We start from the raw sequence: 23,081 nt of genomic DNA on the forward strand, positions 1-23,081 counted from the left end.
ACATGTTGCATGACATTAATATTATTTAACTTTAAATATGATTTTATTATTGATATTGATTTTACTGGTAAATCATGAATCTCTATTTGATTTATCTTTTGAAATATATACTTTTTTTATGGTTATTTTTGTTTATTTTATTATTTAAATCAAATTTGATTGTAATGCATTTCAATTCATCATTATTATTTTAATATATAGTTTCAGAGTTTACTTACAATGAGTACAAAAAGAATAAGTGTTGAGACAGGCCAACAAACCTCTAATGATGGTGACAAGGATCAAAAAATTGTCATCAATTCACTGGATTACGACTCATTAGCAAAAATCATTATGTTGTTGCTTATACCAGAAAGGATAGACATGGAAGAAGGTGAATATTTATCTTATCAAAATAAAGTTTTATGTTAATAAAATATCAATTATCAATTATAATTAAATCTCATCTGTTTTCTTCTAGTTTGTACGAAATGGAAAGAAGCATGTCAACTAGCTTGGTATGACATTAAAAAATACAAATGTGAATTATCAATTGGACGTTGTTATGATAACCGTTTGTTGACACAATCATACCTCGAGAAAATATTATTAAGATGTGGTAGTTATTTAAAAGTATTGTCTCTCTCAGATATTTGCAATTCAAGTATCATGCCATTTGTTAGTGATCACTGTAAAAATTTAACAAGTCTTGAATGTGAATTTGACGTCAAGTCATTAATTCATAATAGTGATGACTTTGTTCAAGCATTTACACATTTGGATAAATTAAAATGTATTAAAATATTAGTGAACCACCATAGAGATTACAATGATAAAACAATTAGTCTTTTTGAAATAATTAATAGTCTTCCAGAAGAAATTAATGAAATTCATATACTTTCTAAATATTGGTGTTACGGTGAACCAGCAGTTCTTCTCGTAAGTTGTTATTAAATATCAACTATAGTTGTTTATCACCAGTGACAAACAATACTATCAATCAAATGAATAAAAATTATTTAAATAAATTTCTATTATTTTCAGACTTTAAAAAAATTTAAAAAACTTCAAAAATTGACATTAAATGGCCTTCGTTTAGACGAGCCAATTCTTCAAGAAATAGCAGAAATAACAACCCTTGTTCATCTTGACATTCAAATACATAATAAACACATAAGGTTTCCTCTATTTGACAAACTCGTTAACATAGAATATATTAAAATAGAAATTGGAGTTACACTTGAATATGTAGATAGAAGAGAACTCGCTACAAAAGCACTCAACACTATTTTTTGTACGTGCAAAAATTTAAAACATCTTGATATTCCACCCATTTATTATAATCTTGATGAAATTCCTCTTGAAAATTGGATAAATTTACAAAATTTAGAATATCTTTGTTTCCCTGTGTGTGATAAATTATCGCTTAACTTAGCAAATGCAATTGTTAAATATTGCAAGAATGTGAAATACTTGAGTATAAAATATGCCAACAACTTTGGTTTAATAAATAATACTGCTGTAATAAAGTTAACAGAGTTGAAAAATCTTGAAAGTTTAATACTAAATTATCTGCTTTTTGAACTTAGTAAGAAAGCAATAATCGCAATTTCAAACAATTGTAAAAAACTTAAATATTTAGAACTTGCTTATTGCAATATAGTACTGGCAGGTATTGATGATGACCTTTCTTCTCCATCTGTTTTCAAAGAGTTATCAAAATTACAATATCTTGAACATCTAAACTTGAGTAGTTCAGAAAATGTTAAAGATAGTACAATTATTGCTATCGCTAATAATTGTAAAAACCTAAAAAGTTTAGAAATCCAACGTTGCACAGATATTACTGAAACAGGTCTCGATGCTTTAACAAACTTGAAAAATTTAGAAAAACTAAAAGTAGGCTTTGGTCATATTTCAGACAGCTTCATTATCAGGTTGAGAGGATTAAAAGAATTGGATTGTTGTTATTGCCGTGAACTCACTGATGCTGGTATTATTCAATTTATAAAAAATAATCCAGATCTTCAATTACTTGATGTCACATCTATTGATAATATTACAATTAATATGGTTATTGCTGCTGATCAGGCAACTAAAAATCGTACAAATGGTATTATTTTACGAATAAGAACAAACAATTCATCAATAATAGAGGCTTCTAAGTCAATAATTAAATCTGAATGGTTAGTTGTTGAAGAAAGACTCTTTTAAATTTATCGTATACTTTTCTCTTTTATTCATACGCTCAATATTCTTCCATAATGTATTCTCAAAAACACTTACAAAAGTTACCAAGTTGAAGTCATTTTAACAAAAGATTATTATTATTATTTATTATTATTATTATTATTATTATTATTATTATTATTATTATTATTATTATTATTATTATTATTTCAACTTGTTTTCTCTATTACTTGAAATCATAAAAATTCAAATGTCAATGTTAATATTTTTGTAAAACAAAGTTCAATAATTAAAACACTTTCTTAAATAATTTTTTTTGTATGAAACAATTTATTTTTACCCTTAGTCGCACATATATGTCATTACAGGTTTTAAAAACTATTTTTATATGTTATTACTAAACTTGCAATTTATTGTTGATACTTATAAATTTGTTAATGACAAATGCATCTCATTGACAATATACCTATATTCTTTTAATAAACAACCATTCACAAAAATAGGTTGATTAATTATTCCCCTATAAACAAGTATTTGCATACAGCCAAAAATATTTCTATATAGATATGTCGAAGATAAAAAGAAAATATTATTCTATTGATAAAAAATGACAAATATTTTTATTTATTCAAATAACCATTTAGTATTTTAATATAAAATAAAAAAATAAATACAAAAAGATTGAATTAAATTTATGTAAATCCTCAGAACAAAGCAAGTCAATCATCAAACTGAAAAACAAAAAAAAAAAAATCCCAAAAGTTAAAAAAATAAATTATAATACATAATCGGTTTAGAACAATTTAATTCATCGTTTCAACTACTATTTATAGTTTTTAAACAATTATTATTGCAAGAATATTAGTATAAAATCACTACACAATTGTTCACTATTTAACGAAAAGGCATTTTGGATTTCCGGAAGTTTTCCTCGCGCCATCAGCTGAAAAATTACCAACTATCATTTTGTAGGGTAAAGAATATGTTGAAACTAAAAAGTGGTTGAAAGGAAGCTCTCATACGTAAAAAACAAAAATACTGTGACCCACGTGTTTATAACCTTGAAGTTGCAGTTTATAAAAAAATTATTTAGATTTTTTTAATACGAGACTGAGCGCCCGCTTGCGCGGTCGTTTTTATTTAACTTGAATGTCGATGTCATATGTTTGGGAATAGTTACGTTTTTTCGTATGTTTTTTTATATACATATAATAATTGAATATGCATTTACATACTTTAAGTTTGTTATTGTATCAGTAGCCTTTTTCATTTGACTGTAGATATATATGAAAATAAATAAACAAAAAGAAATATGATGAATATCCCGATATTCAGTGCAAATATTTTATATCAATTTCATTAATATTAATTCTACATAAGTGACAGTTTTTTATCTTTCACTTAAATCATTAATATCTATAAAGTTTTATTTTAATAGATAATTTCAATAATTGTCATGTTAGTCAACATGTGATGTTAAAGGAAGTTAAAAAAATGACGTGTAGATCGTGCCCTTCGGGCACCCATCTCCGACTTTCTATTATTCGTTTTTAAAAAAAAATATTATGCGGATCCCAGCTTTTTTTGTTCCAAATTGTATTATTGATGCTGATGGTGATATTTAATGATTATCGAATCAATCAATACAATTTGACCATTATTTTGGCTCCATTTTACTCAATGTATGTGTGTAAATATTTATTACTTTCTCATTCATGTTTTTCGACAAATATAAGGGTGCGTGAACCTGGCCTGCATAAGTCCTAGAAAAAATATCTAGGATACTCATTAGAAGCGTCTTGATTTGTACTAATTTGTACCACCATTGATTTAATTTGTACCTCAAAATTAAAGGGTCCAGAAAGGGTTAAAAATCGACTTTTTTTCTAGATGACTTAGGGGGGAAAAAAAAATTGCTACAGACGCAGAAAAATTTGTACTAATTCGTACCATCAAGCCCGGAATTTGTACCTCCAAAATAACAACGAAAAAAAATTATTTACTCCAAAATGATAATTAACAATTGCATATCTATTTTAATTATTGAGGTACAAATTCTAATTTAATCGGTACAAATTAGCTCTTGTTTTGTTCTTGTATTGTAATTATTGAAAAATATTAATTTTTGAAGGCGCCATGCAATTGTTACTTAAATATTTTTATTAACAAATGCATGGCGCCTTCAAAAATCAATATTTTTCAATAATTTTTTTTTGTTTTAAAGGGCAAAACGAAAGCTAATTTGTACCGATAAAATTAGAATTTGTACCTCAATAATAATAATAAAGTATTATAAATTGATATTTTGGAGTAACTGGTTTTTTTATTATTATTGAGGTTAGCCTTATTTATCGGTACAAATTAGCTTTTGTTTTGTTCTTTAAAATAAAAAAAAATTATTGAAAAATATTAATTTTTAAAGGCGCCATGCAATTGTTACTTAAATATTTTTATTAACAAATGCATGGCGCCTTCAAAAATCAATATTTTTCAATAATTTTTTTTTTGTTTAAAATGGCAAAACAAAAGCTAATTTTTACCGATAAAATTAGAATTTGTACCTCAATAATAATAATAAAGTATTATAAATTTATATTTCGGAGTAACTTGTTTCTTTATTATTATTATTAAGGTACAAATTCCGTTCTGATCGGTACAAATTAGGACACAATCTGTTCTTCAAAACAAAAAAAAAATGATTGAAAAATATTCATTTTTAAAGGCGCCATGCAATTGTTTATCAAATATTTTTATTAACAAATGCATGGCGCCTTCAAAAATCAATATTTTTCAATAATTTTTTTTTTGTTTTGAAGAGCAAAACATAAGCTAATTTGTACCGATAAAATTAGAATTTGTACCTCAATAATAATAATAAAAAAACCAGTTACTCCAAAATATCATACTATAATACTTTATTATTATTATTATTGAGGTACAAATTCCGTTCTAATCGGTACAAATTAGGACACAATCTGTTCTTTAAAATGAAAAAAAAATTATTGAAAAATATTAATTTTTGAAGGCGCCAAGCATTTGTTAATAAAAATATTTAACTAACAATTGCATGGCGCCTTTAAAAATTAATATTTTTCAATAATTTTTTTTTTATTTTAAAGAACAAAACAAGATCTAATTTGTACCGATTAAATTAGAATTTGTACCTCAATAATAATAATAAAAAACCAGTTACTCCAAAATATCAATTTATAATACTTTATTATTATTATTGAGGTACAAATTCTAATTTTATCGGTACAAATTAGCTTTCGTTTTGCCATTTAAAACAAAAAGAATATTATTGAAAAATATTGATTTTTGAAGGCGCCATGCATTTGTTAATAAAAATATTTATCTAACACTTGCATGGCGCCTTTAAAAATTAATATTTTTCAATAATTTTTTTTTTATTTTAAAGAACAAAACAAAAGCTAATTTGTACCGATAAAATTAGAATTTGTACCTCAATAATAATAATAAAAAAACCAGTTACTCCAAAATATCAATTTATAATACTTTATTATTATTATTGAGGTACAAATTTATTTATCGGTATAAATTAGCTTTCGTTTTGTTCTTTAAAACAAAATCTATTGAAAAATATTGATTTTTGAAGGCGCCATGCATTTGTTAATAAAAATATTTAAGTAACAATTGCATGGCGCCTTCAAAAATTAATATTTTTCAATAATTTTTTTTTATATTAAAGAACAAAACAAGAGCTAATTTGTACCAATAAATTAGAATTTGTACCTCAATAATTAAAATAGATATGCAATTGTTAATTATCATTTTGGAGTAAATAATTTTTTTTCGTTGTTATTTTGGAGGTACAAATTCCGGGCTTGATGGTACGAATTAGTACAAATTTTTCTGCGTCTGTAGCAATTTTTTTTTCCCCCCTAAGTCATCTAGAAAAAAAGTCGATTTTTAACCCTTTCTGGACCCTTTAATTTTGAGGTACAAATTAAATCAATGGTGGTACAAATTAGTACAAATCAAGACGCTTCTAATGAGTATCCTAGATATTTTTTCTAGGACTTATGCAGGCCAGGTTCACGCACCCAAATTATAACCTATATCTTAATTTTTTATCAACTGATGGCATTACTGATAGGTATACCAAACGTTGCTTTAAGATCACTAAATTATTTATCAAATGTATTTGATTTAATAATATTTTCAATTAAGTTTTGACCATTCTAATGTTGTATATGCTGTTGTTGATGTATTAATAGTTGGAACAACATGTTAACACCGAATACAATGACACTTGACATTTAATTGATTTAATTGTTGCATCTGGTTAATGTTTTAATAACATACTCCAATGGCACTTTTATTGAAAATATTTCATGAATAAATAAAATATACTTGACATTATTGCATCTGTGACAATGAGGCAAGATATTTTTCTATTATTTTGTTTACAGTGTATAATAGTATTCATAGCCATTAAATTGCATGTTAAATTAACTTAGCCACGATTTTAAATATATCGATTTATTGAATGTATCGAACGTATAACGTGTATGTGTGTGTGTGAGAACTAATGAAAATGGATGTGTCGTCAGCGTCAGCCAATAGAATGACGAATAAACGTTGCCACGTGAAGTTAATTGAAAGTGTCTTGTCCTTTTTTATAAAGGAAAAAAAAAAAACAAAGCAGGACCTAACAATATCTTTTTTTCTGTTTTTAAAGAGTCTCGATTCTCAAATGAGGTTGACAATAGCATTTTGAGTATTATTACTTATGATGAGTGCAAAGAGGATACGTATTGAAAAAGACCAACAAACCTTTGATGTTGATGACAAGAACCAAAAAGTTGACATCAATTCATTGGATTACGACTCATTAGCAGAAATCATTATGTTGTTGCCAATACCAGAAAGGATAGATATGGAAACAGGTATGGATATTATTATCAAAATAAAGTTTCTTTTTTGTTAATAAAATATCAATATTACTATTATTAAGAATTAAATCTGATATATTTTTTTAGTTTGTGTGAAATGGAAAGAGGCATGTCAACTAGCTTGGTATGACATTAAAAAATACAAATGTAAAACATCAATTGGACGTTCTTATGATAACTGTTTGTTGACCCAATCATACCTCGAGAAAATTTTATTAAGATGTGGAAATTATTTAAATGAATTGTCTCTCTCAGATGTATGTGATTCAAGTATCATGCCATTTGTTGGTGATCACTGTAAAAATTTGACAACCTTGGAATGTAAATTTGATGATAATTCCCTAATTGATAATGCTGATCACTTTGTTCAAGCATTTACACAGTTGGATAAATTAAAATGCATTAAAATAACGATAGATTACAACTGCTCGAATAAGACAATTAATCTCTCTGCAATAATTAATAGTCTTCCAGAAGGAATTAATGAAATTCATTTATTTTCTGTCGACCCTTGGTCTGCTCGAAAACAAAATATTTCTATGGTAAGTTGTTATTAAATATTAACTTGTTGTTTTTGTATCACCAATGACAAAAAATACTATCGATTAAATACAATCTATTTAAATAAATTTCTATTATTTTTAGACTCTTCAAAGATTCAAAAATCTTCTCAAATTATCATCGGTTGGCCTGTGTTTAGACAACATAAACCTTCAAGAAATAGCAGACATAACAACACTTGTTCATCTTAACATTGGATTATATGATACACACACTAACCTTTCTCTATTTATTAAACTCGTTAATTTGGAGTATATCGACTTAACGATGGGTATTGAGTATAAAGCGAATAACCTTTCTACAAAAGTACTTGAAACAATTTTTTGTACATGCAAAAATCTAAAACATCTTGATATTCCATGGGGGCCTTATGATGTAGCTGAAATTCCTCGCGAAAAATGGATAAACTTTCAAAACTTGGAATACCTTGGTATTTGTTGTTATATAATGCCTGAATCAGCAAATGCAATTGTTAAATATTGCAAGAATTTGAAACATTTAAAGATATATAGTTTTTCTAATTACCCAATGAATGATACCGCTTTAAAAAAGTTGACAGAGTTGGAAAATCTTGAATATTTAATACTTGATGTACTTAAGCTCCAGAAGGAATCAATAATCGCAATTTCAAACAATTGTAAAAAACTTAAACGTTTAGAAATTCCTCGTTGTCCTATAGTACTATCTTCCAATGATTACTTATTTAATTATTCATCTGTTCTTGATGAGTTATCAAAATTGCAATGTCTTGAACGTCTGAACTTGTGTTTTGCAAAAGGTCTTAAAGACAGTACAATTACTGCTATCGCTAATAATTGTAAAAACCTAAAATGTTTAGAAATCCAAGGTTGCAGAGGTCTTACTGAGACAGCTCTCGTTGCTTTAACAAACGTAAAAAAATTACAAAAACTTAATGTAAGTTTTCTTGATATAATCACAGACAGCTTCCTTATCAAATTGAAGGGATTGAAAAAATTACATTGTAATGACTGCAAGGAACTTACTGATGCTGGTATTATTCAATTTATAAAAAATAATCCAGATCTTGAATTTCTTGATGTCTGCTTAATTGATAATATTACAATTGACTTGGTTATTGCTGCTGATCAGGCAACTGAAAATCGTACAAATGGTATTATTTTACACATAAATGTAGATAAACGGTTAATGAAAAGAGTTTATAATTCTAATAAGTCAATAATTACATCTCAATGGTTAGTTGTTGATAAACCTTTTTCTAATTTATTATATATTACTTGGAATCATAACAATTAGAATGACAATGTCAATATTTTGGTAAAACAAAGTTAAAAAATAAATATACTTTCTCAAATAATTTTTTATATGGAACAATTAATTTTACCTTTAATCGTACGTATGTCATTACAGATTTCAAAGAATATTTTCATATTTTTTTGACAAATGTGCAATTTATTGTTGATACTTACAAATTTGTCAATAACAATCGAATCTTATTGATAATATATTCTTTTAATAAATTAACAAAAATAGATTGATTAATTATTCACCGAAACAAATATTCATACAAACAAAAAATATGTCTTACGATTTGTCAAAAATAAAAAACAAATATTATATTTCAAAAATATTTTTATTTATTTATTTAACCATCGAGTATCTTAATTCAAATAATGAAAAAATAAATACAAGAATATTGTATTAAGCAATATCAGTTAAGTCATTTCATGTATATTTTGATGACACACTGGGTTTAACTTTTAACAGCTGACAATGAATTACAGCAGAATTTATTTGTTTGTTATCATTTATGATATGCAAAATTTTTTCATTTACGATTTTAAACTTTGAATATTTTTGATTACAATGTAAGACTTGTTATCAACGAGTTATCGAAATCACTTATACCTAATTACCTACTCTACTATTCATATTGGACAATTCGCCCTGACGTCTGGTGGCAAATTTCTAGAAACTCATATAGAGACTACGACTTTGAAATATTTGAGTTATCAAAATGAAATCCATTCAGATTCAGAAATCTTCTCAAATTATCATCAGTTGGCCTGTGTTTAGACAACATAAACCTAGAAAAAATAGCAGGTATAACAACACTTGTTCATCTTAACATTGGATTATATGATTTACTAGCGCCCTCGCCGGCCGCAAGCGGCCGCCTCAGTTGTTTCTATGCTATATGCTAAATTCCAATGACACGTCATCATGTGGTGTTATTAACAAAAAAAAAAAAAATAAAAAATAAAAACAATGAAATTTTTAATTAGAGAAAAAATTAATTTATAAATAATATTTGACGATGACTAATAGAATGCTTGAGCCCAGCCCGCGGATACGAAATTAAAAGCCTTTTGATTTGTACTAATTTTTAATAATGTCAACAATTATTTTATTTACACGTTATTGAAAGGTGGAGGACAGGTTAATTTTTTTCAAATTGACTCGGAACATGCAAAAGTTGCTAAATGATCAGAATTATTTTGTATTAATTTGTGCTATTAACATCGGAATTATTCACCTGAAGAATAACGACAAAAAAAAAAAAAAAGTTACTCCAAAAAATGTTTATACAATATGTGCTTTAAATGATGAATCCTTTTTCCATTTATTTCCTATCTATTTCAAAGAAAAGGGCAATTCTGGTGGAAATATTTCTCCGGCATTACTCCGTTTTTGGTCCATTTCTTGAGAATTACCTGACATGAGATCAATGCTGGATTTTTGTCTCCTTCTTTGATCTCATGCCGAAATAATTTTGCCGGTACTAATTTCATGTTGACTTGTACTACCCGGCATCAATCTCGTCGGAGTAATGCCGGAGTAATATTTCCACCAGGGAAAAGCTACAACTTGTATCAATAAAATAAAAAGTTACACCTCAATAACAATAACATAGATTGTAAATTAAAATTTTTTAGCTCACGTCTTTTTCATCAAAAATAATAAAAAATTGTTTAAAATTTTAAAAATATTTTTTATTGAAGGCAATATGCAACTGTTAGTAAATAATTGTCGTTCAAGAATTTTTTTTCATCTATCGTCTGTCATCATCTGCTATTTATTGTAAGAAGAAATAGCTTACTCCAAATTTTAATTCACAATATTTTGTTATTATTATTGATGTATGAATTCCGATTTTATGAGTGCAAAATAGCTATTCTGCTCTTTTCTTTAAATTAGATAAGAATTCAATTAAAAAGACCCCATGCGTTTGTATATGAACATTTTAGAGCAAATATTTTATTTTTGTCGTTGTTTTTGAGGTAAAAATGAGGTACAAATTAGTACAAAATATTCTGATTATTTAACAAAGTATTGTAAATTTGAATTCTTGAGTAAACTATTTTTTTTTTAATACTATTAAAGTGCGAATTCTGCTTTCATTGATTCAAATAAGCTCATGACTTTTTTTTCGAGAATAAAGAAAAAAATTATCTATCATTATTTATTATCCGAGGTGCCATGCATTTGTTAATAATCAATTTTCGTCAAATAATTTTTTTCTATTCTTTTCAATTGAAGGACAAATTCTGTTATTATTAATATAAATTAACCCATGACTTTTTCTTTAAGAGTAAAAACAAATCATTCAATAACATTTATTTTTTAAGGCACCATGGAATTGTTATTAAACAATTACATGACACCTCAAAATAATAGAATAATCCTTTTAAATAATTCTTTTTTTATCTTTGGAGAGAAAAACGTTGGCTGATAATAGCAGAATTCGTACTTCAGTGGAAAATAATATGAAAAATTGTTAATTAACGATTGCATGTCACCTCGAACAATTGTTAACATTTATTTATAAATATTGTTGAATTATTTTTTTTTTTTCTTGAAGAGAATGTCGTGAGTTTATTTAAACCAATGAATGCAGGTTTCGTACTTCAATAATGATTGAATAAAAAAATCTGATTACTTCAAAATTTTAATTAACAATACTTTGTTATTATTGTTAATTATGTACAAATCTTGATTTCATTCTTACAGGTTCGCGTGCCCTATTTAAAAATGAATCTATCTTTTTTTTTTGTGTTTGGATGTAGTTTTTTTTTTCAATTTTTCGTTATTTTTTTATTTATAACACATTAGCTACTCTTTTATTTATAACAATTCAATTAAATATTGGTCAATCATTTGAAGGTTATAGGCATTAATATTTTTTGACAGATATAAAATGTTGTTATAATCACATATGTCAACACACACATACATATGTATATGCAATTAGCGCCACCTATATCAATTTATACGACATGCACGTGACCTTCTGATACCCCAATCAGATTCCAGTAAATTCAAAAATGAGGCGCTAAGTTTGAAAAATGAAGCGCCAAGTTCAAATTTGGATGCGCACGCAAAATGCGACGCCATGACACCAATGCTTTTTTTATTTAAGGACACACAAACCTTTTTCTATTTAATAAACTCGTTAATTTGGAGTTTATCGACTTAACGATGAATATTGAGTATGAGGCGAAAAACTTGTCTACCAAAGTACTTGAGACTATTTTTTGTACATGCAAAAATCTAAAATATCTTGATATTCCATGGGAGTCTTATGAAGTAACTGACATTCCTCTCGAGAAATGGATAAATTTTCAAAACTTGGAATATCTTGGTATTTGTTGTTATATAATGCCTGAATCAGCAAATGCAATTGTTAAATATTGCAAGAATTTAAAACATTTAAAGATATATAATTTTTCTAATTACCCAATGAATGATACTGCTTTAAAAAAGTTGACAGAGTTGGAAAATCTTGAATATTTAATACTTGATGTACTTAAGCTCCAGAAGGAATCAATAATCGCAATTTCAAACAATTGTAAAAAACTTAAACGTTTAGAAATTCCTCGTTGTTCTATAGTACTATCTTCCAATGATTACTTATTTAATTATTCATCTGTTCTTGATGAGTTATCAAAATTGCAATGTCTTGAACGTCTGAACTTGTGTTTTGCAAAAGGTCTTAAAGACAGTACAATTACTGCTATCGCTAATAATTGTAAAAACCTAAAATGTTTAGAAATCCAAGGTAGCAGAAGTCTTACTGAGACAGCTCTCGTTGCTTTAACAAACATGAAAAAATTACAAAAACTTAATGTAAGTTTTCTTGATATAATCACAGACAGCTTCCTTATCAAATTGAAAGGATTGAAAAAATTACATTGTAATGACTGCAAGGAACTTACTGATGCTGGTATTATTCAATTTTTAAAAAATAATCCAGATCTTGAATTTCTTGATGTCTGCTTAATTGATAATATTACAATTGACTCGGTTATTGCTGCTGATCAGGCAACTGAAAATCGTACAAATGGTGACATTTTACGAATAAATTCATATAATCCGTTAGTAAAAGGATCTTATCGTCAGTCGATGATTAAATCTCAATGGTTGGTTGTTGATGAAGATTTCGGATAAATTTATACCTTTCTTTTTTATTCATACGTTTAATATTCTCCTCTAATGTATTCTTAAAAACACATACAAAAGTTACTAAGTCGAAGACGTTGTAAAAAAAGATCATTATTATTATTATTATTATTATTATTATTTTAACTTATTTTCTATATTACTTGAAATCATGAAAATTCAAATGTCAATGTTAATATTTTTGGAAAACAAAGTTCACTTTCTCAAATAATTTTTTTTGTATGGAACAATTTATTTTTACCCTTAATCGCACATATGTCATTACAGGTTTTAAAAACTAATTTTATATTTTTTACTAAACTTGCAATTTATTGTTGATATACCTACAAGATTGTTAATAATGAGTAATGACAATCGCATCTCATTGACAATATATATTCTTTTAATAAACAACCATTCACAAAAATAGATTGATTAATTATTCTCCTATAAACAAGTATTTGCATACTTTGATTTGTCGAAAATAAAAAGAAAATATTATTCTATTTAAAAAATGACAAATATTTTTATTTATTCAATTAACCATTTAGTATTTTAATATAAAATAAAAAAATAAATACAAAAAGATTGAATTAAATTCATGTAAAGCCCCAGGAATAAAGCAAGTAACTGAAAAACAAAAAAAAAAATCCCAAAAGTTAAAAAAATAAATTATAATACATAATCGGTTTAGAACAATTTAATTCATCCTTTCAACTACTATTTATAATTTCTAAACAGTTATTATTGCAAGAATATTGTAGAATTTTACTTATCGACAATTTTTAACGTTCAAATTTAAAATACGGATTAAGGAGTCGAACACACGGGGTTCACGTGGAGTTCCAGATAAAGATTATGTTAAAACTATTAAGGAGGTTATGCACAAATTCATTGCGGGTGTTGCGGGGCGCTTCTGACGTCACAGACAAAACTGAAATCTGGCTACACTGTAAAAAAATAAAGTGAAAAGCGCCTGCGCCCCGTATACAATATATGGGACTGCGGGTATGTGTGTGTGTGTTTGAACATGCTATACGTTGCCACATCTAATTTTACCAGGGTTTATAATTAATTACTCATTAATTGACCGATCAACATATGAAAATTTTTCGCGCAATTAATAAAACTCTGTTTCTAGTATATGTGTGATTTTTTTCAAGACTTTTTCATTATTTTTTTCTATCCGAAAAAAATGGTTGAAATCTCCATAAGAGCCAATGTTAAATAATATTTTCAATTATTAATTAGAAAAAATTCGACCGATCAACATAAGAAAATAATTATACCGTTGTATTCAGAATGAAAAGATCTAACTGTGTACAAAATTTCAGAACATTCTCATTATATATTTAAAAAAAAAAGAGTGATAGATGCTCCTTAAAAGTGGTTGAAAAAAAGCTCTCATGTGAAAAACAAAAATACTGTGATCCACGTGTTTATAACCTTGAAATTAAAAAAAAAAAAAAAGGCAACAATTTTTCTGTTTTTAAAGAGTCTCAGATTCTCAAAGACATAGACAATAGCATTTTGAGTATATTTACTTATGATGAGTGCAAAGAGGATAGGTATTGAAAAAGACCAACAAACCCCTGATGTTGATGTTAAGGATCCAAAAGTCGACATCAACTCACTGAACTACGACTCATTAGCAAAAATCATCATGTTGCTGCCAATACCAGAAAGAATAGATATGGAAAAAGGTGAATATTATTATCAAAATAAAGTTTCTTTTTTCTTTAAATGTAATATCAATGTTTCTATTATTAATGATTAAATTTGATACTTTTCATTCCAGTTTGTACCAAATGGAAAGAGGCATGTCAACTAGCTTGGTATGACATTAAAAAATACAAATGTGAATCATCAATTGGACGTTGTTATAATAACTGTTTGTTAACACAACCATACCTCGAAAAACTGTTATTAATGTGCGGAATTTATTTGAAAGAACTGTCTCTCTCACATGCTTGCGATTCAAGGATTATGCCATTTGTTGGTGATCACTGCAAAAATTTAACAAATCTTGAATGTGAATTTGATGATAACTCTTTAATTAATAATGCTGATCACTTTGTTCAAGCATTTACTCAGTTAGATAAATTAAAAAGCATCAAAATAACTATGGATCACAACTGTTCAAATGAGATAATGAATCTCTCTGCAATAATTAATAGTCTTCCAGAAGACATTAATGGAATTCATTTATTTTCTAAACGTCTTCGGGATCGAAAACAAAATATTACTATGGTAAGTTGCATAACACCTAGTTGTTCATTGCTATAGCGACAATCAATGCTATCAATCGGGAAAATATTAATTTTTTAAATAAATTTTTATTATTTTTAGAGTTTTGAAAAATTTAAAAACCTTCAAGAATTGACATTGCATGCCTGCCGTTTTCTAGACAGTAGAATTCTTCCAGAAATAGCAGAAAAAACTACACTTGTTCATCTAAACTTTCGAATATATGATGAAGACCACGGGTTTCCTCTATTTGATAAACTCGTTAATCTGGAATATATCGACCTGACGATGAACATGCTTGGATATATATGCTTAAATGCAAATGACTTCTCTACAAAAGTACTTGAGACTATTTTTTGTACATGCAAAAGTCTCAAACATCTTGATATTCCAGCTGGTCCTTATGATGTAGCTGAAATCCCTCTTAAAAAATGGATAAACTTTCAAAACTTACAACATCTTGGTATTGTTTGTAATATGAAGCCTGACTTAGCAAATACAATTGTTAAATATTGCAAGAATTTGAAATACTTGAGAATACATAATCGTAATATCTCTATGAATACCGCTTTAAAAAAGTTGACAGAGTTGGAAAATCTTGAATGTTTAATGTTTTCTGTAGTTGAGCTTCATGAGGAACCGATAATCGCAATTTCAAACAATTGTAAAAAACTTAAACGTTTAGAAATTCTTGGTTGTGATATAGTACCATCTATTGATGGTGAGCCACTTTCTTTTCCATCTGTTCTTGATAAGTTATCAAAATTACAATGTCTTGAACATCTAAATTTGTGTTATGCAAAAAATCTTGAAGATAGTACAATTATTGCTATTGCTAATAATTGTAAAAATCTAAAAAGTTTAGAAATCCGAGGTTGCACGGGTCTTACTGAAGCAGCTCTCGTCGGCATAACAAACTTAAAAAATTTACAAAAACTAGATGTAAGTCGTCTTGATATAATTACCGACAGCTTCCTTAGCAAATTGAAAGTATTAAAAGAATTGAATTGTGAAGGTTGCAAGAACCTTACTGATGCTGGTATTATTCAATTTATAAAAAATAATCCAGACCTTACAATAATTAGTATCTGGTGTATAAATAATATTACAATTGATATGCTTATTGCTGCTGATCAGGCAACTAAAAATCGTACAAATGGTATCATTTTACACATAATGTGTAGTCCAATAATAGCAGAAGCTTCTAAGTCAATAATTACATCTCAATGGTTGGTTTTTGAAGACATTTAATTAGAGTTATCACTTACTTTTCTTTCTAATTTTCACGTTATATTTTTCTATAATTTATTTCTAAAATCACATACGAAATGACATTGTGCACATGAAGACATTGTCAATGAACATTTTTATTTTATAACTTGTTATTTCGATATTACTTAGAATCATAAAAATTTTAGTGTCAATGTTAATAATTTTGTAAAACAAAGTTGAAAAATATTAACTCAAATAATTCTTTGTATGGAACAATTACATTTACTTATTCTAATGGTACATTTGTCATTAAAGCTTCGATAATATTCAAGTGGCTTAAAAAATCATTATTTATAAAAAATAATCCAGATCTTAAATTTCTTTATGTCTATATTCTATATTGACAATATAACAATTGACATGATTATTGCTGCTGATCAGGCAACTGAAAATCGTACAAATGGTATCATTTTACAAATAAATTTATATAATTCGTTAATAAAAGAAGCTTATTGTTAGCCAATAATTAAATCTCAATGGTTAGTTTTTTAATTTTTTAAATTTAATATAACTTGTTTTCGATATTACTTGGAATCACAAAAATTTTAATATTGATTATAATTTCTTAAATAACTTCTTGTATATGGAACAATTGCAATATGCAACAAAAACACTTTTGAGAAAAAGATAAAATTATTTTTAAATTTATTTTATTATTAACATTTTAATTGCTTAATTAATATTAAAAAATGTATTTTTAATATTAATTAATTTAATAAATAGTTTTAAATGATTTTTGTACAAAATAGTTTTAAAAAAATATTCCATTGAATAATATTGTTTATTGATATTTTATGAATGAAAAAAAAACTTGAAAAGAGATAAATAAAACAGTTTTTTAAAAGTGTTTTATCGTTTAAATAAATTAAGCTGTCTATAATGTGAATTAATTATGAAATAATAATTTTATGAGATAAATCATTTTAGGTATAAATTAATAATTAATCTTGTTATCTGCTGTATAACGTTATATAAGTATTTGTAGTAGCCTTCTAAATCAGCAATTTTTTTGCTTTCAAATAAATTACCATTAACAGCGCTGTTATTTGATATATTTTTGAATCTTTTGAAATGGTAATTGGTATATTGAATTGAATTGAAAACAATTTTCTTCAAGTCTTAAAATTCTAAGTCTTGAACATGCACCTAATTTTTCCGACAATTATTAACGAAAATTAATAATTAACAAAAGCACGGCCATCTTGGATTTAAGGGAATTTCATTCACGCGCTATCTAGCTGAAGATCTACAGACTGTTATTTTGTCGATAAGTAGGATTTTACTAGACAACAATTACGAAATTTTTTAAATTATAAAAGCTGCAGGGGGTCGTACACCTAGAGTTAATCTGGAAATCTGGATAAAGATTATGTTAAATGTGGTTGTAAAGGCATGCTTACTTGTGCTTACTAACAGAAAAAAATAAATACTGTGATCCACGTGTTTTTAACCTTTAAACTGTTTTTAGATAAAAAATTGTATTTTTGTTGCAATGAGTGCAGAAAGGATATGTATTAAAAAAGGCCAACAAACCTCTGATGATGGTGACAAGGATCAAAAAGTTGTCATCAATTCACTGGATTACGACTCATTAGCAAAAATCATCATGTTGCTGCCAATACCAGAAAGGATAGATATGGAAAAAGGTAAATATTATTATCAAAATTAAGTTTTTTCTTTTTTGTTAATAAAATATCATTGTTTTTAAAATTTGATACGTTCCATTCTAGTTTGTACCGATTGGAAAGAGGCATGTCAGCTAGCTTGGTATGACATTAAAAAATACAACTGTAAATCACTAATTGGACATTGTTATGATAACCGTTTGTTGACACAATCATACCTCGAGAAAATATTATCAAGATGTGGTATTTATTTAAAAGAATTGTCTCTCTCAGATGTATGTGATTCAAGTATCATGCCATTTGTTGGTGATCACTGTAAAAATTTAACAAGTCTTGAATGTGAATTTGATGATAATTCCCTAATTGATAATGCTGATCACTTTGTTCAAGCATTTACACAGTTGGATAAATTAAAATGCATAAAAATAATAGTAAATCATAAGTGGTATAATAATACAATTAATCTCTCTGCAATAATTAATAGTCTTCCAAAAGAAATTAATGAAATTCATTTATTTTCTAAACCTTCGTGGGAACGAAAACAAAATACTTTCATGGTAAGTTGTTGACAAACAATACTATTAATCGAATGAATATACAAATTATTTAAATAAATTTTTATTATTTTCAGACTTTAAAAAAATTTAAAAATCTTAAAAAATTGACATTACATGGCTTCTGGTCAGAAATCATTATTCAAGAAATAGCAGAAATAACAACACTTCTTCATCTCAGCATTCTACTATATGATATCCCCGAAGACTTTTTTCTATTCAATAAACTTGTAAACTTAGAATACATTGACTTAAGACTGGTTGTAAATTATGAAACGAACACCAGCTACTCTACAAATATGCTCAATACAATTTTTTGTGCATGCAAAAATCTAAAACATCTTGATATTCCACGAGGTCTTTATGATGTAGCTAAAATTCCTCTCACGAAATGGATAAATTTTCAAAACTTGGAATATCTTGGTATTTCTTGTGATATAACGCCAGACTTGGCCAATACAATTGTTGAATATTGCAAGAATTTGAAAGATTTGAGAATACCTTATCCTCATCGCATAAATAATACTGCTTTGAAAAAGTTGACAGAGTTGAAAAATCTTGAATGTTTAATATTGAATGGTCTGATTAAGCTTCATAAGGAATCAATAACTGTAATTGCAAACACTTGTAAAAAACTTAAACGTTTAGAAATGCCTTGTTGTTATATATTACCATTTATTAATCGTGACTCTCGATCTATTCTTGATGAGATATCAAAATTGCAATATCTTGAACATCTAAGATTCTCTGCAAATCTTAGAGATAGTACAATTATTGCTATTGCTAATAATTGTAAGTACCTGAATAGTTTAGAAATCCAACGTTGCACAGGTATTACTAAAAGAGGTCTAAATGTTTTAACAAAATTAAAAAATTTACAAAAACTAAATGTAAGTTTTCTTGATATAATTACTGACAGCTTCATTATTAAATTAAAAGGATTAAAAGAATTTAAATGTAATAGTTGCAAGAAACTTACTGATGCTGGTATTATTCAATTTATAAAAAATAATCGAGATCTTCAATTACTTGATGTCACTTTTATTGATAATATTACAATTAATATGGTTATTGCTGCTGATCAGGCAACTAAATATCGTACAAATGATATTATTTTATACATAAAAATATTTAATCCTTCAATACGACAATCTTCCAAGTCAATAATTAAATCTCAATGGTTAGTCGTTGAACGTACATAATTAAAACCATAGTATAATTTATTCTTAAAAAACACATACAAAGTACCTTATAACAAGTCAATGACATCGTGAAGATATTGTGAACAACACCATTATTATAACTTACGTTTGCGATATTCCTTGGAATCATAAAAATTTTAATGTCAATGATAATAATTTTGTAAAATAAAGTTAAAAAATATTAACTCAATTAATTTTTTTTGTATAAAAACAATTATTTTTACGTTTAATCGTACATATGTCATTACAGCTTTGATGTAGCTAAAAGAATTCTTTTATATTTTAAAAAAAAATGTGCCAGTTATTGTTGATACAAATTTGTAAGAAAGGTAAATTCTTAAACATGATAATTACATTTTATTTATTTTAAAAAATAAGCATTGAATAAATAAATTAATTATTCTGCACCTAAACAAATATTTATTCAGCCAAAAATATTTCTAGAGATTTTTCGAAAATATGAAAAACAAATATTATATTTCAAAAATTATAAATATTTTTATTTATTCAATGAACTATTAAGTATCTTAATTTACAATAAAAAAATACATGAAGATTGAATTTAACAAATAAAGTACTCAGTAAAGTTATTTGATGTAGTTTGATGATACACTTTTGAAAGTTAACAATAAATGACAGCACAATTTATTCGTTATAACATTCAAAATTTTTTATTTACAACTTGAGACTTTTATTTGAAAATACCGCTATTAAAACCATGCTGGTAACGTAGACATCTAGTTACGATCACGTTGATACGTTATTCCATGTGACAGTGTTTTTTTTTTTATTTTTTGGTTTATATTATATCAAGGATAACAACAAATAACAAAAAACAGTAGCAAAAGTAACGATCAAACGTATTTACCGGATTGTCTGATTAAATTTCATTTGATTGATACATTTATTAAAAAAAAAAAATACGTAACCACAGTTCAAATGCCATTGTGTGTTGAAAAAGAAAAAAAATTTATTGCATCAACAACTAAATTAATCAAAAAATTAAGGTAAATGAAAATTTATAATTTTAACGATTATATTTATAAAACAATCACGTGTATCAACTGTATTTTAACATGTTGCATAACATTCAATATTATTTAGCTTTAAATATAATTTTATTGATGTTGATTTTGCTGATAAATCATCAACTTTTAATTGATCTATATTTTAGAATATATATTTTTTGATGGTTATTTTTGTTTATTTTATTATACTGGCTGTATAATACATTTAAATTCATCATTATTGTTTTAATATATATTTTCAGAGTTTACTTAGAATGACTGCAAAAAGAATATGTATTGTAAAAGATCAACAAACCTCTTATGATAGTGACAAGAATAAAAAAAAAGTTGTCATCAATTCATTGGATTACGACTCATTAGCAGAAATCATTATGTTGTTGCCAATACCAGAAAGGATAGACATGGAAAAAGGTGAATATTATTGATGAATATCAAAATAAAGTTTCTTTTTTGTTAATAAAATATCAATGTTTGTATTATTAATTTTTAAATCTGATATGTTTTATTCTAGTTTGTACCAAATGGAAAGAGGCATGTCAACTAGCTTGGTATAACATTAAAGAATACAAATGTGAATCATCAATTGGACGTTCTTATGATAACTGTTTGTTGACCCAATCATACCTCGAGAAAATTTTATTAAGATGTGGAAATTATTTAAATGAATTGTCTCTCTCAGATGTATGTGATTCAAGTATCATGCCATTTGTCGGTGATAACTGTAAAAATTTGACATCCTTGGAATGTAAATTTGATGATAATTCCCTAATTGATAATGCTGATCACTTTGTTCAAGCATTTACACAATTGAATAATTTAAAATGCATCAAAATAACGGTGGATCACTCGAATGAGATAATTAATCTCTCTGCAATAATTAATAGTCTTCCAGAAGAAATTAATGAAATTCATTTATTTTCTAAACTTATATGCGCATGGGGTCGAAAACAAAATATTTCTATGGTAAGTTGTTATTGAATATTAATTAGTTGTTTATGTATTACCAGTGACAAACAATACTATCAATTAAATAAAATTAGGTAGAAATTATTTGAATAAATTTTTATTATTTTTAGAGTGTTAAAAAATTTAAAAATCTTCAAAAATTAACATCAGTTGGCTTATGTCTAAACAACATAAACCTTCATGAAATAGCAGATATAACAACACTTGTTCATCTTAGCATTGGACTATATGATATACACAAAAGGCTTACTCTATTTAACAAACTCGTTAATTTGGAGTATATCGACTTAACGATGGGTACTGGCTTTGATGCGAAAAACCTCTCTACAAAAGTACTTGAGACTATTTTTTGTACATGCAAAAATCTAAAACATCTTGATATTCCACGAGGTCCTTATGATTTAGCTAAGATTCCTCTCAAGAAATGGATGAATTTTCAAAATTTGGAATATCTTGGAATTTTTTGTAATGAAATGCCTGACGTAGCAAATACAATTGTTAATTATTGCAAGAATTTGAAACATTTGGAAATAAAAAGTTTCTTTATGATGGATACTGTTTTAAAAAAGTTGACAGAGTTGAAAAATCTTGAATGTTTAATATTGATTTTTCTGACTGACCTCCATGAGGAATCAATAATCGCAATTTCAAACAATTGTAAAAAACTTAAACGTTTAGAAATTGATGATTGTATTATAGTACCATCTGTTGATAGTGAGCCTCTTTCTTCTCCATCTGTTCTTGATGAATTATCAAAATTACAATACCTTGAACATCTATGTTTGTGTACGATATTAGAGCTTGAAGATAGTACAATCGTTGCTGTTGCTAATAATTGTAAATACCTAAAAAGTTTAGATATCCAAGCTTGCTATGATATTACTGAAACAGCTCTCGCTGCTTTAACAAATCTAAAAAATTTAGAAAAATTAGTTGTAAGTTTTCTCGATATAATTACAGACAGCTTCCTTATCAAATTGAAGGGATTAAAAGAATTTCATTGTGAACAATGCGACAAAATTACTGATGCTGGTATCATTCAATTTATAAAAAATAATCCAGATCTTGAAATTCTTAATGTCTATTCTGTTGACAATATAACAATTAACATGATTATTGCTGC

At 26.5% G+C, this 23,081-nt stretch overlaps 1 protein-coding gene across 1 annotated transcript; it reads left to right on the forward strand.

Moving 5' to 3' along the window:
• The first annotated feature begins 210 nt into the window (after nucleotides 1–210).
• Nucleotides 211–19,964, forward strand: LOC122851038 (F-box/LRR-repeat protein 15-like). The gene is made up of 8 exons (XM_044150122.1): nucleotides 211–373; nucleotides 461–823; nucleotides 1,622–1,972; nucleotides 8,305–8,561; nucleotides 12,390–12,752; nucleotides 15,414–16,253; nucleotides 19,353–19,796; nucleotides 19,848–19,964. The coding sequence occupies exons 1-8, from the start codon at nucleotides 220–222 to the stop codon at nucleotides 19,962–19,964; spliced, it is 2,889 nt and encodes a 962-aa protein (XP_044006057.1). The 5' UTR covers nucleotides 211–219.
• Nucleotides 19,965–23,081: the final 3,117 nt, after the last annotated feature.

This window comes from Aphidius gifuensis, linkage group LG1 (assembly GCF_014905175.1).
Source record: "Aphidius gifuensis isolate YNYX2018 linkage group LG1, ASM1490517v1, whole genome shotgun sequence".
NCBI classification, from domain to species: Eukaryota; Metazoa; Arthropoda; class Insecta; order Hymenoptera; family Braconidae; genus Aphidius; species Aphidius gifuensis.

Coding starts and splice junctions, on each gene's coding strand:
- LOC122851038 (XM_044150122.1), top strand. CDS start 220: ATGAGTACAAAAAGAATAAGTGTTGAGACAGGCCAACAAACCTCTAAT. Junction 12,753..15,413: donor AAAAATTACAAAAACTTAAT/GTAAGTTTTCTT, acceptor TATTATTTTTAG/AGTTTTGAAAAATTTAAAAA. Junction 19,797..19,847: donor GAGATCTTCAATTACTTGAT/GTCACTTTTATT, acceptor GCTGCTGATCAG/GCAACTAAATATCGTACAAA.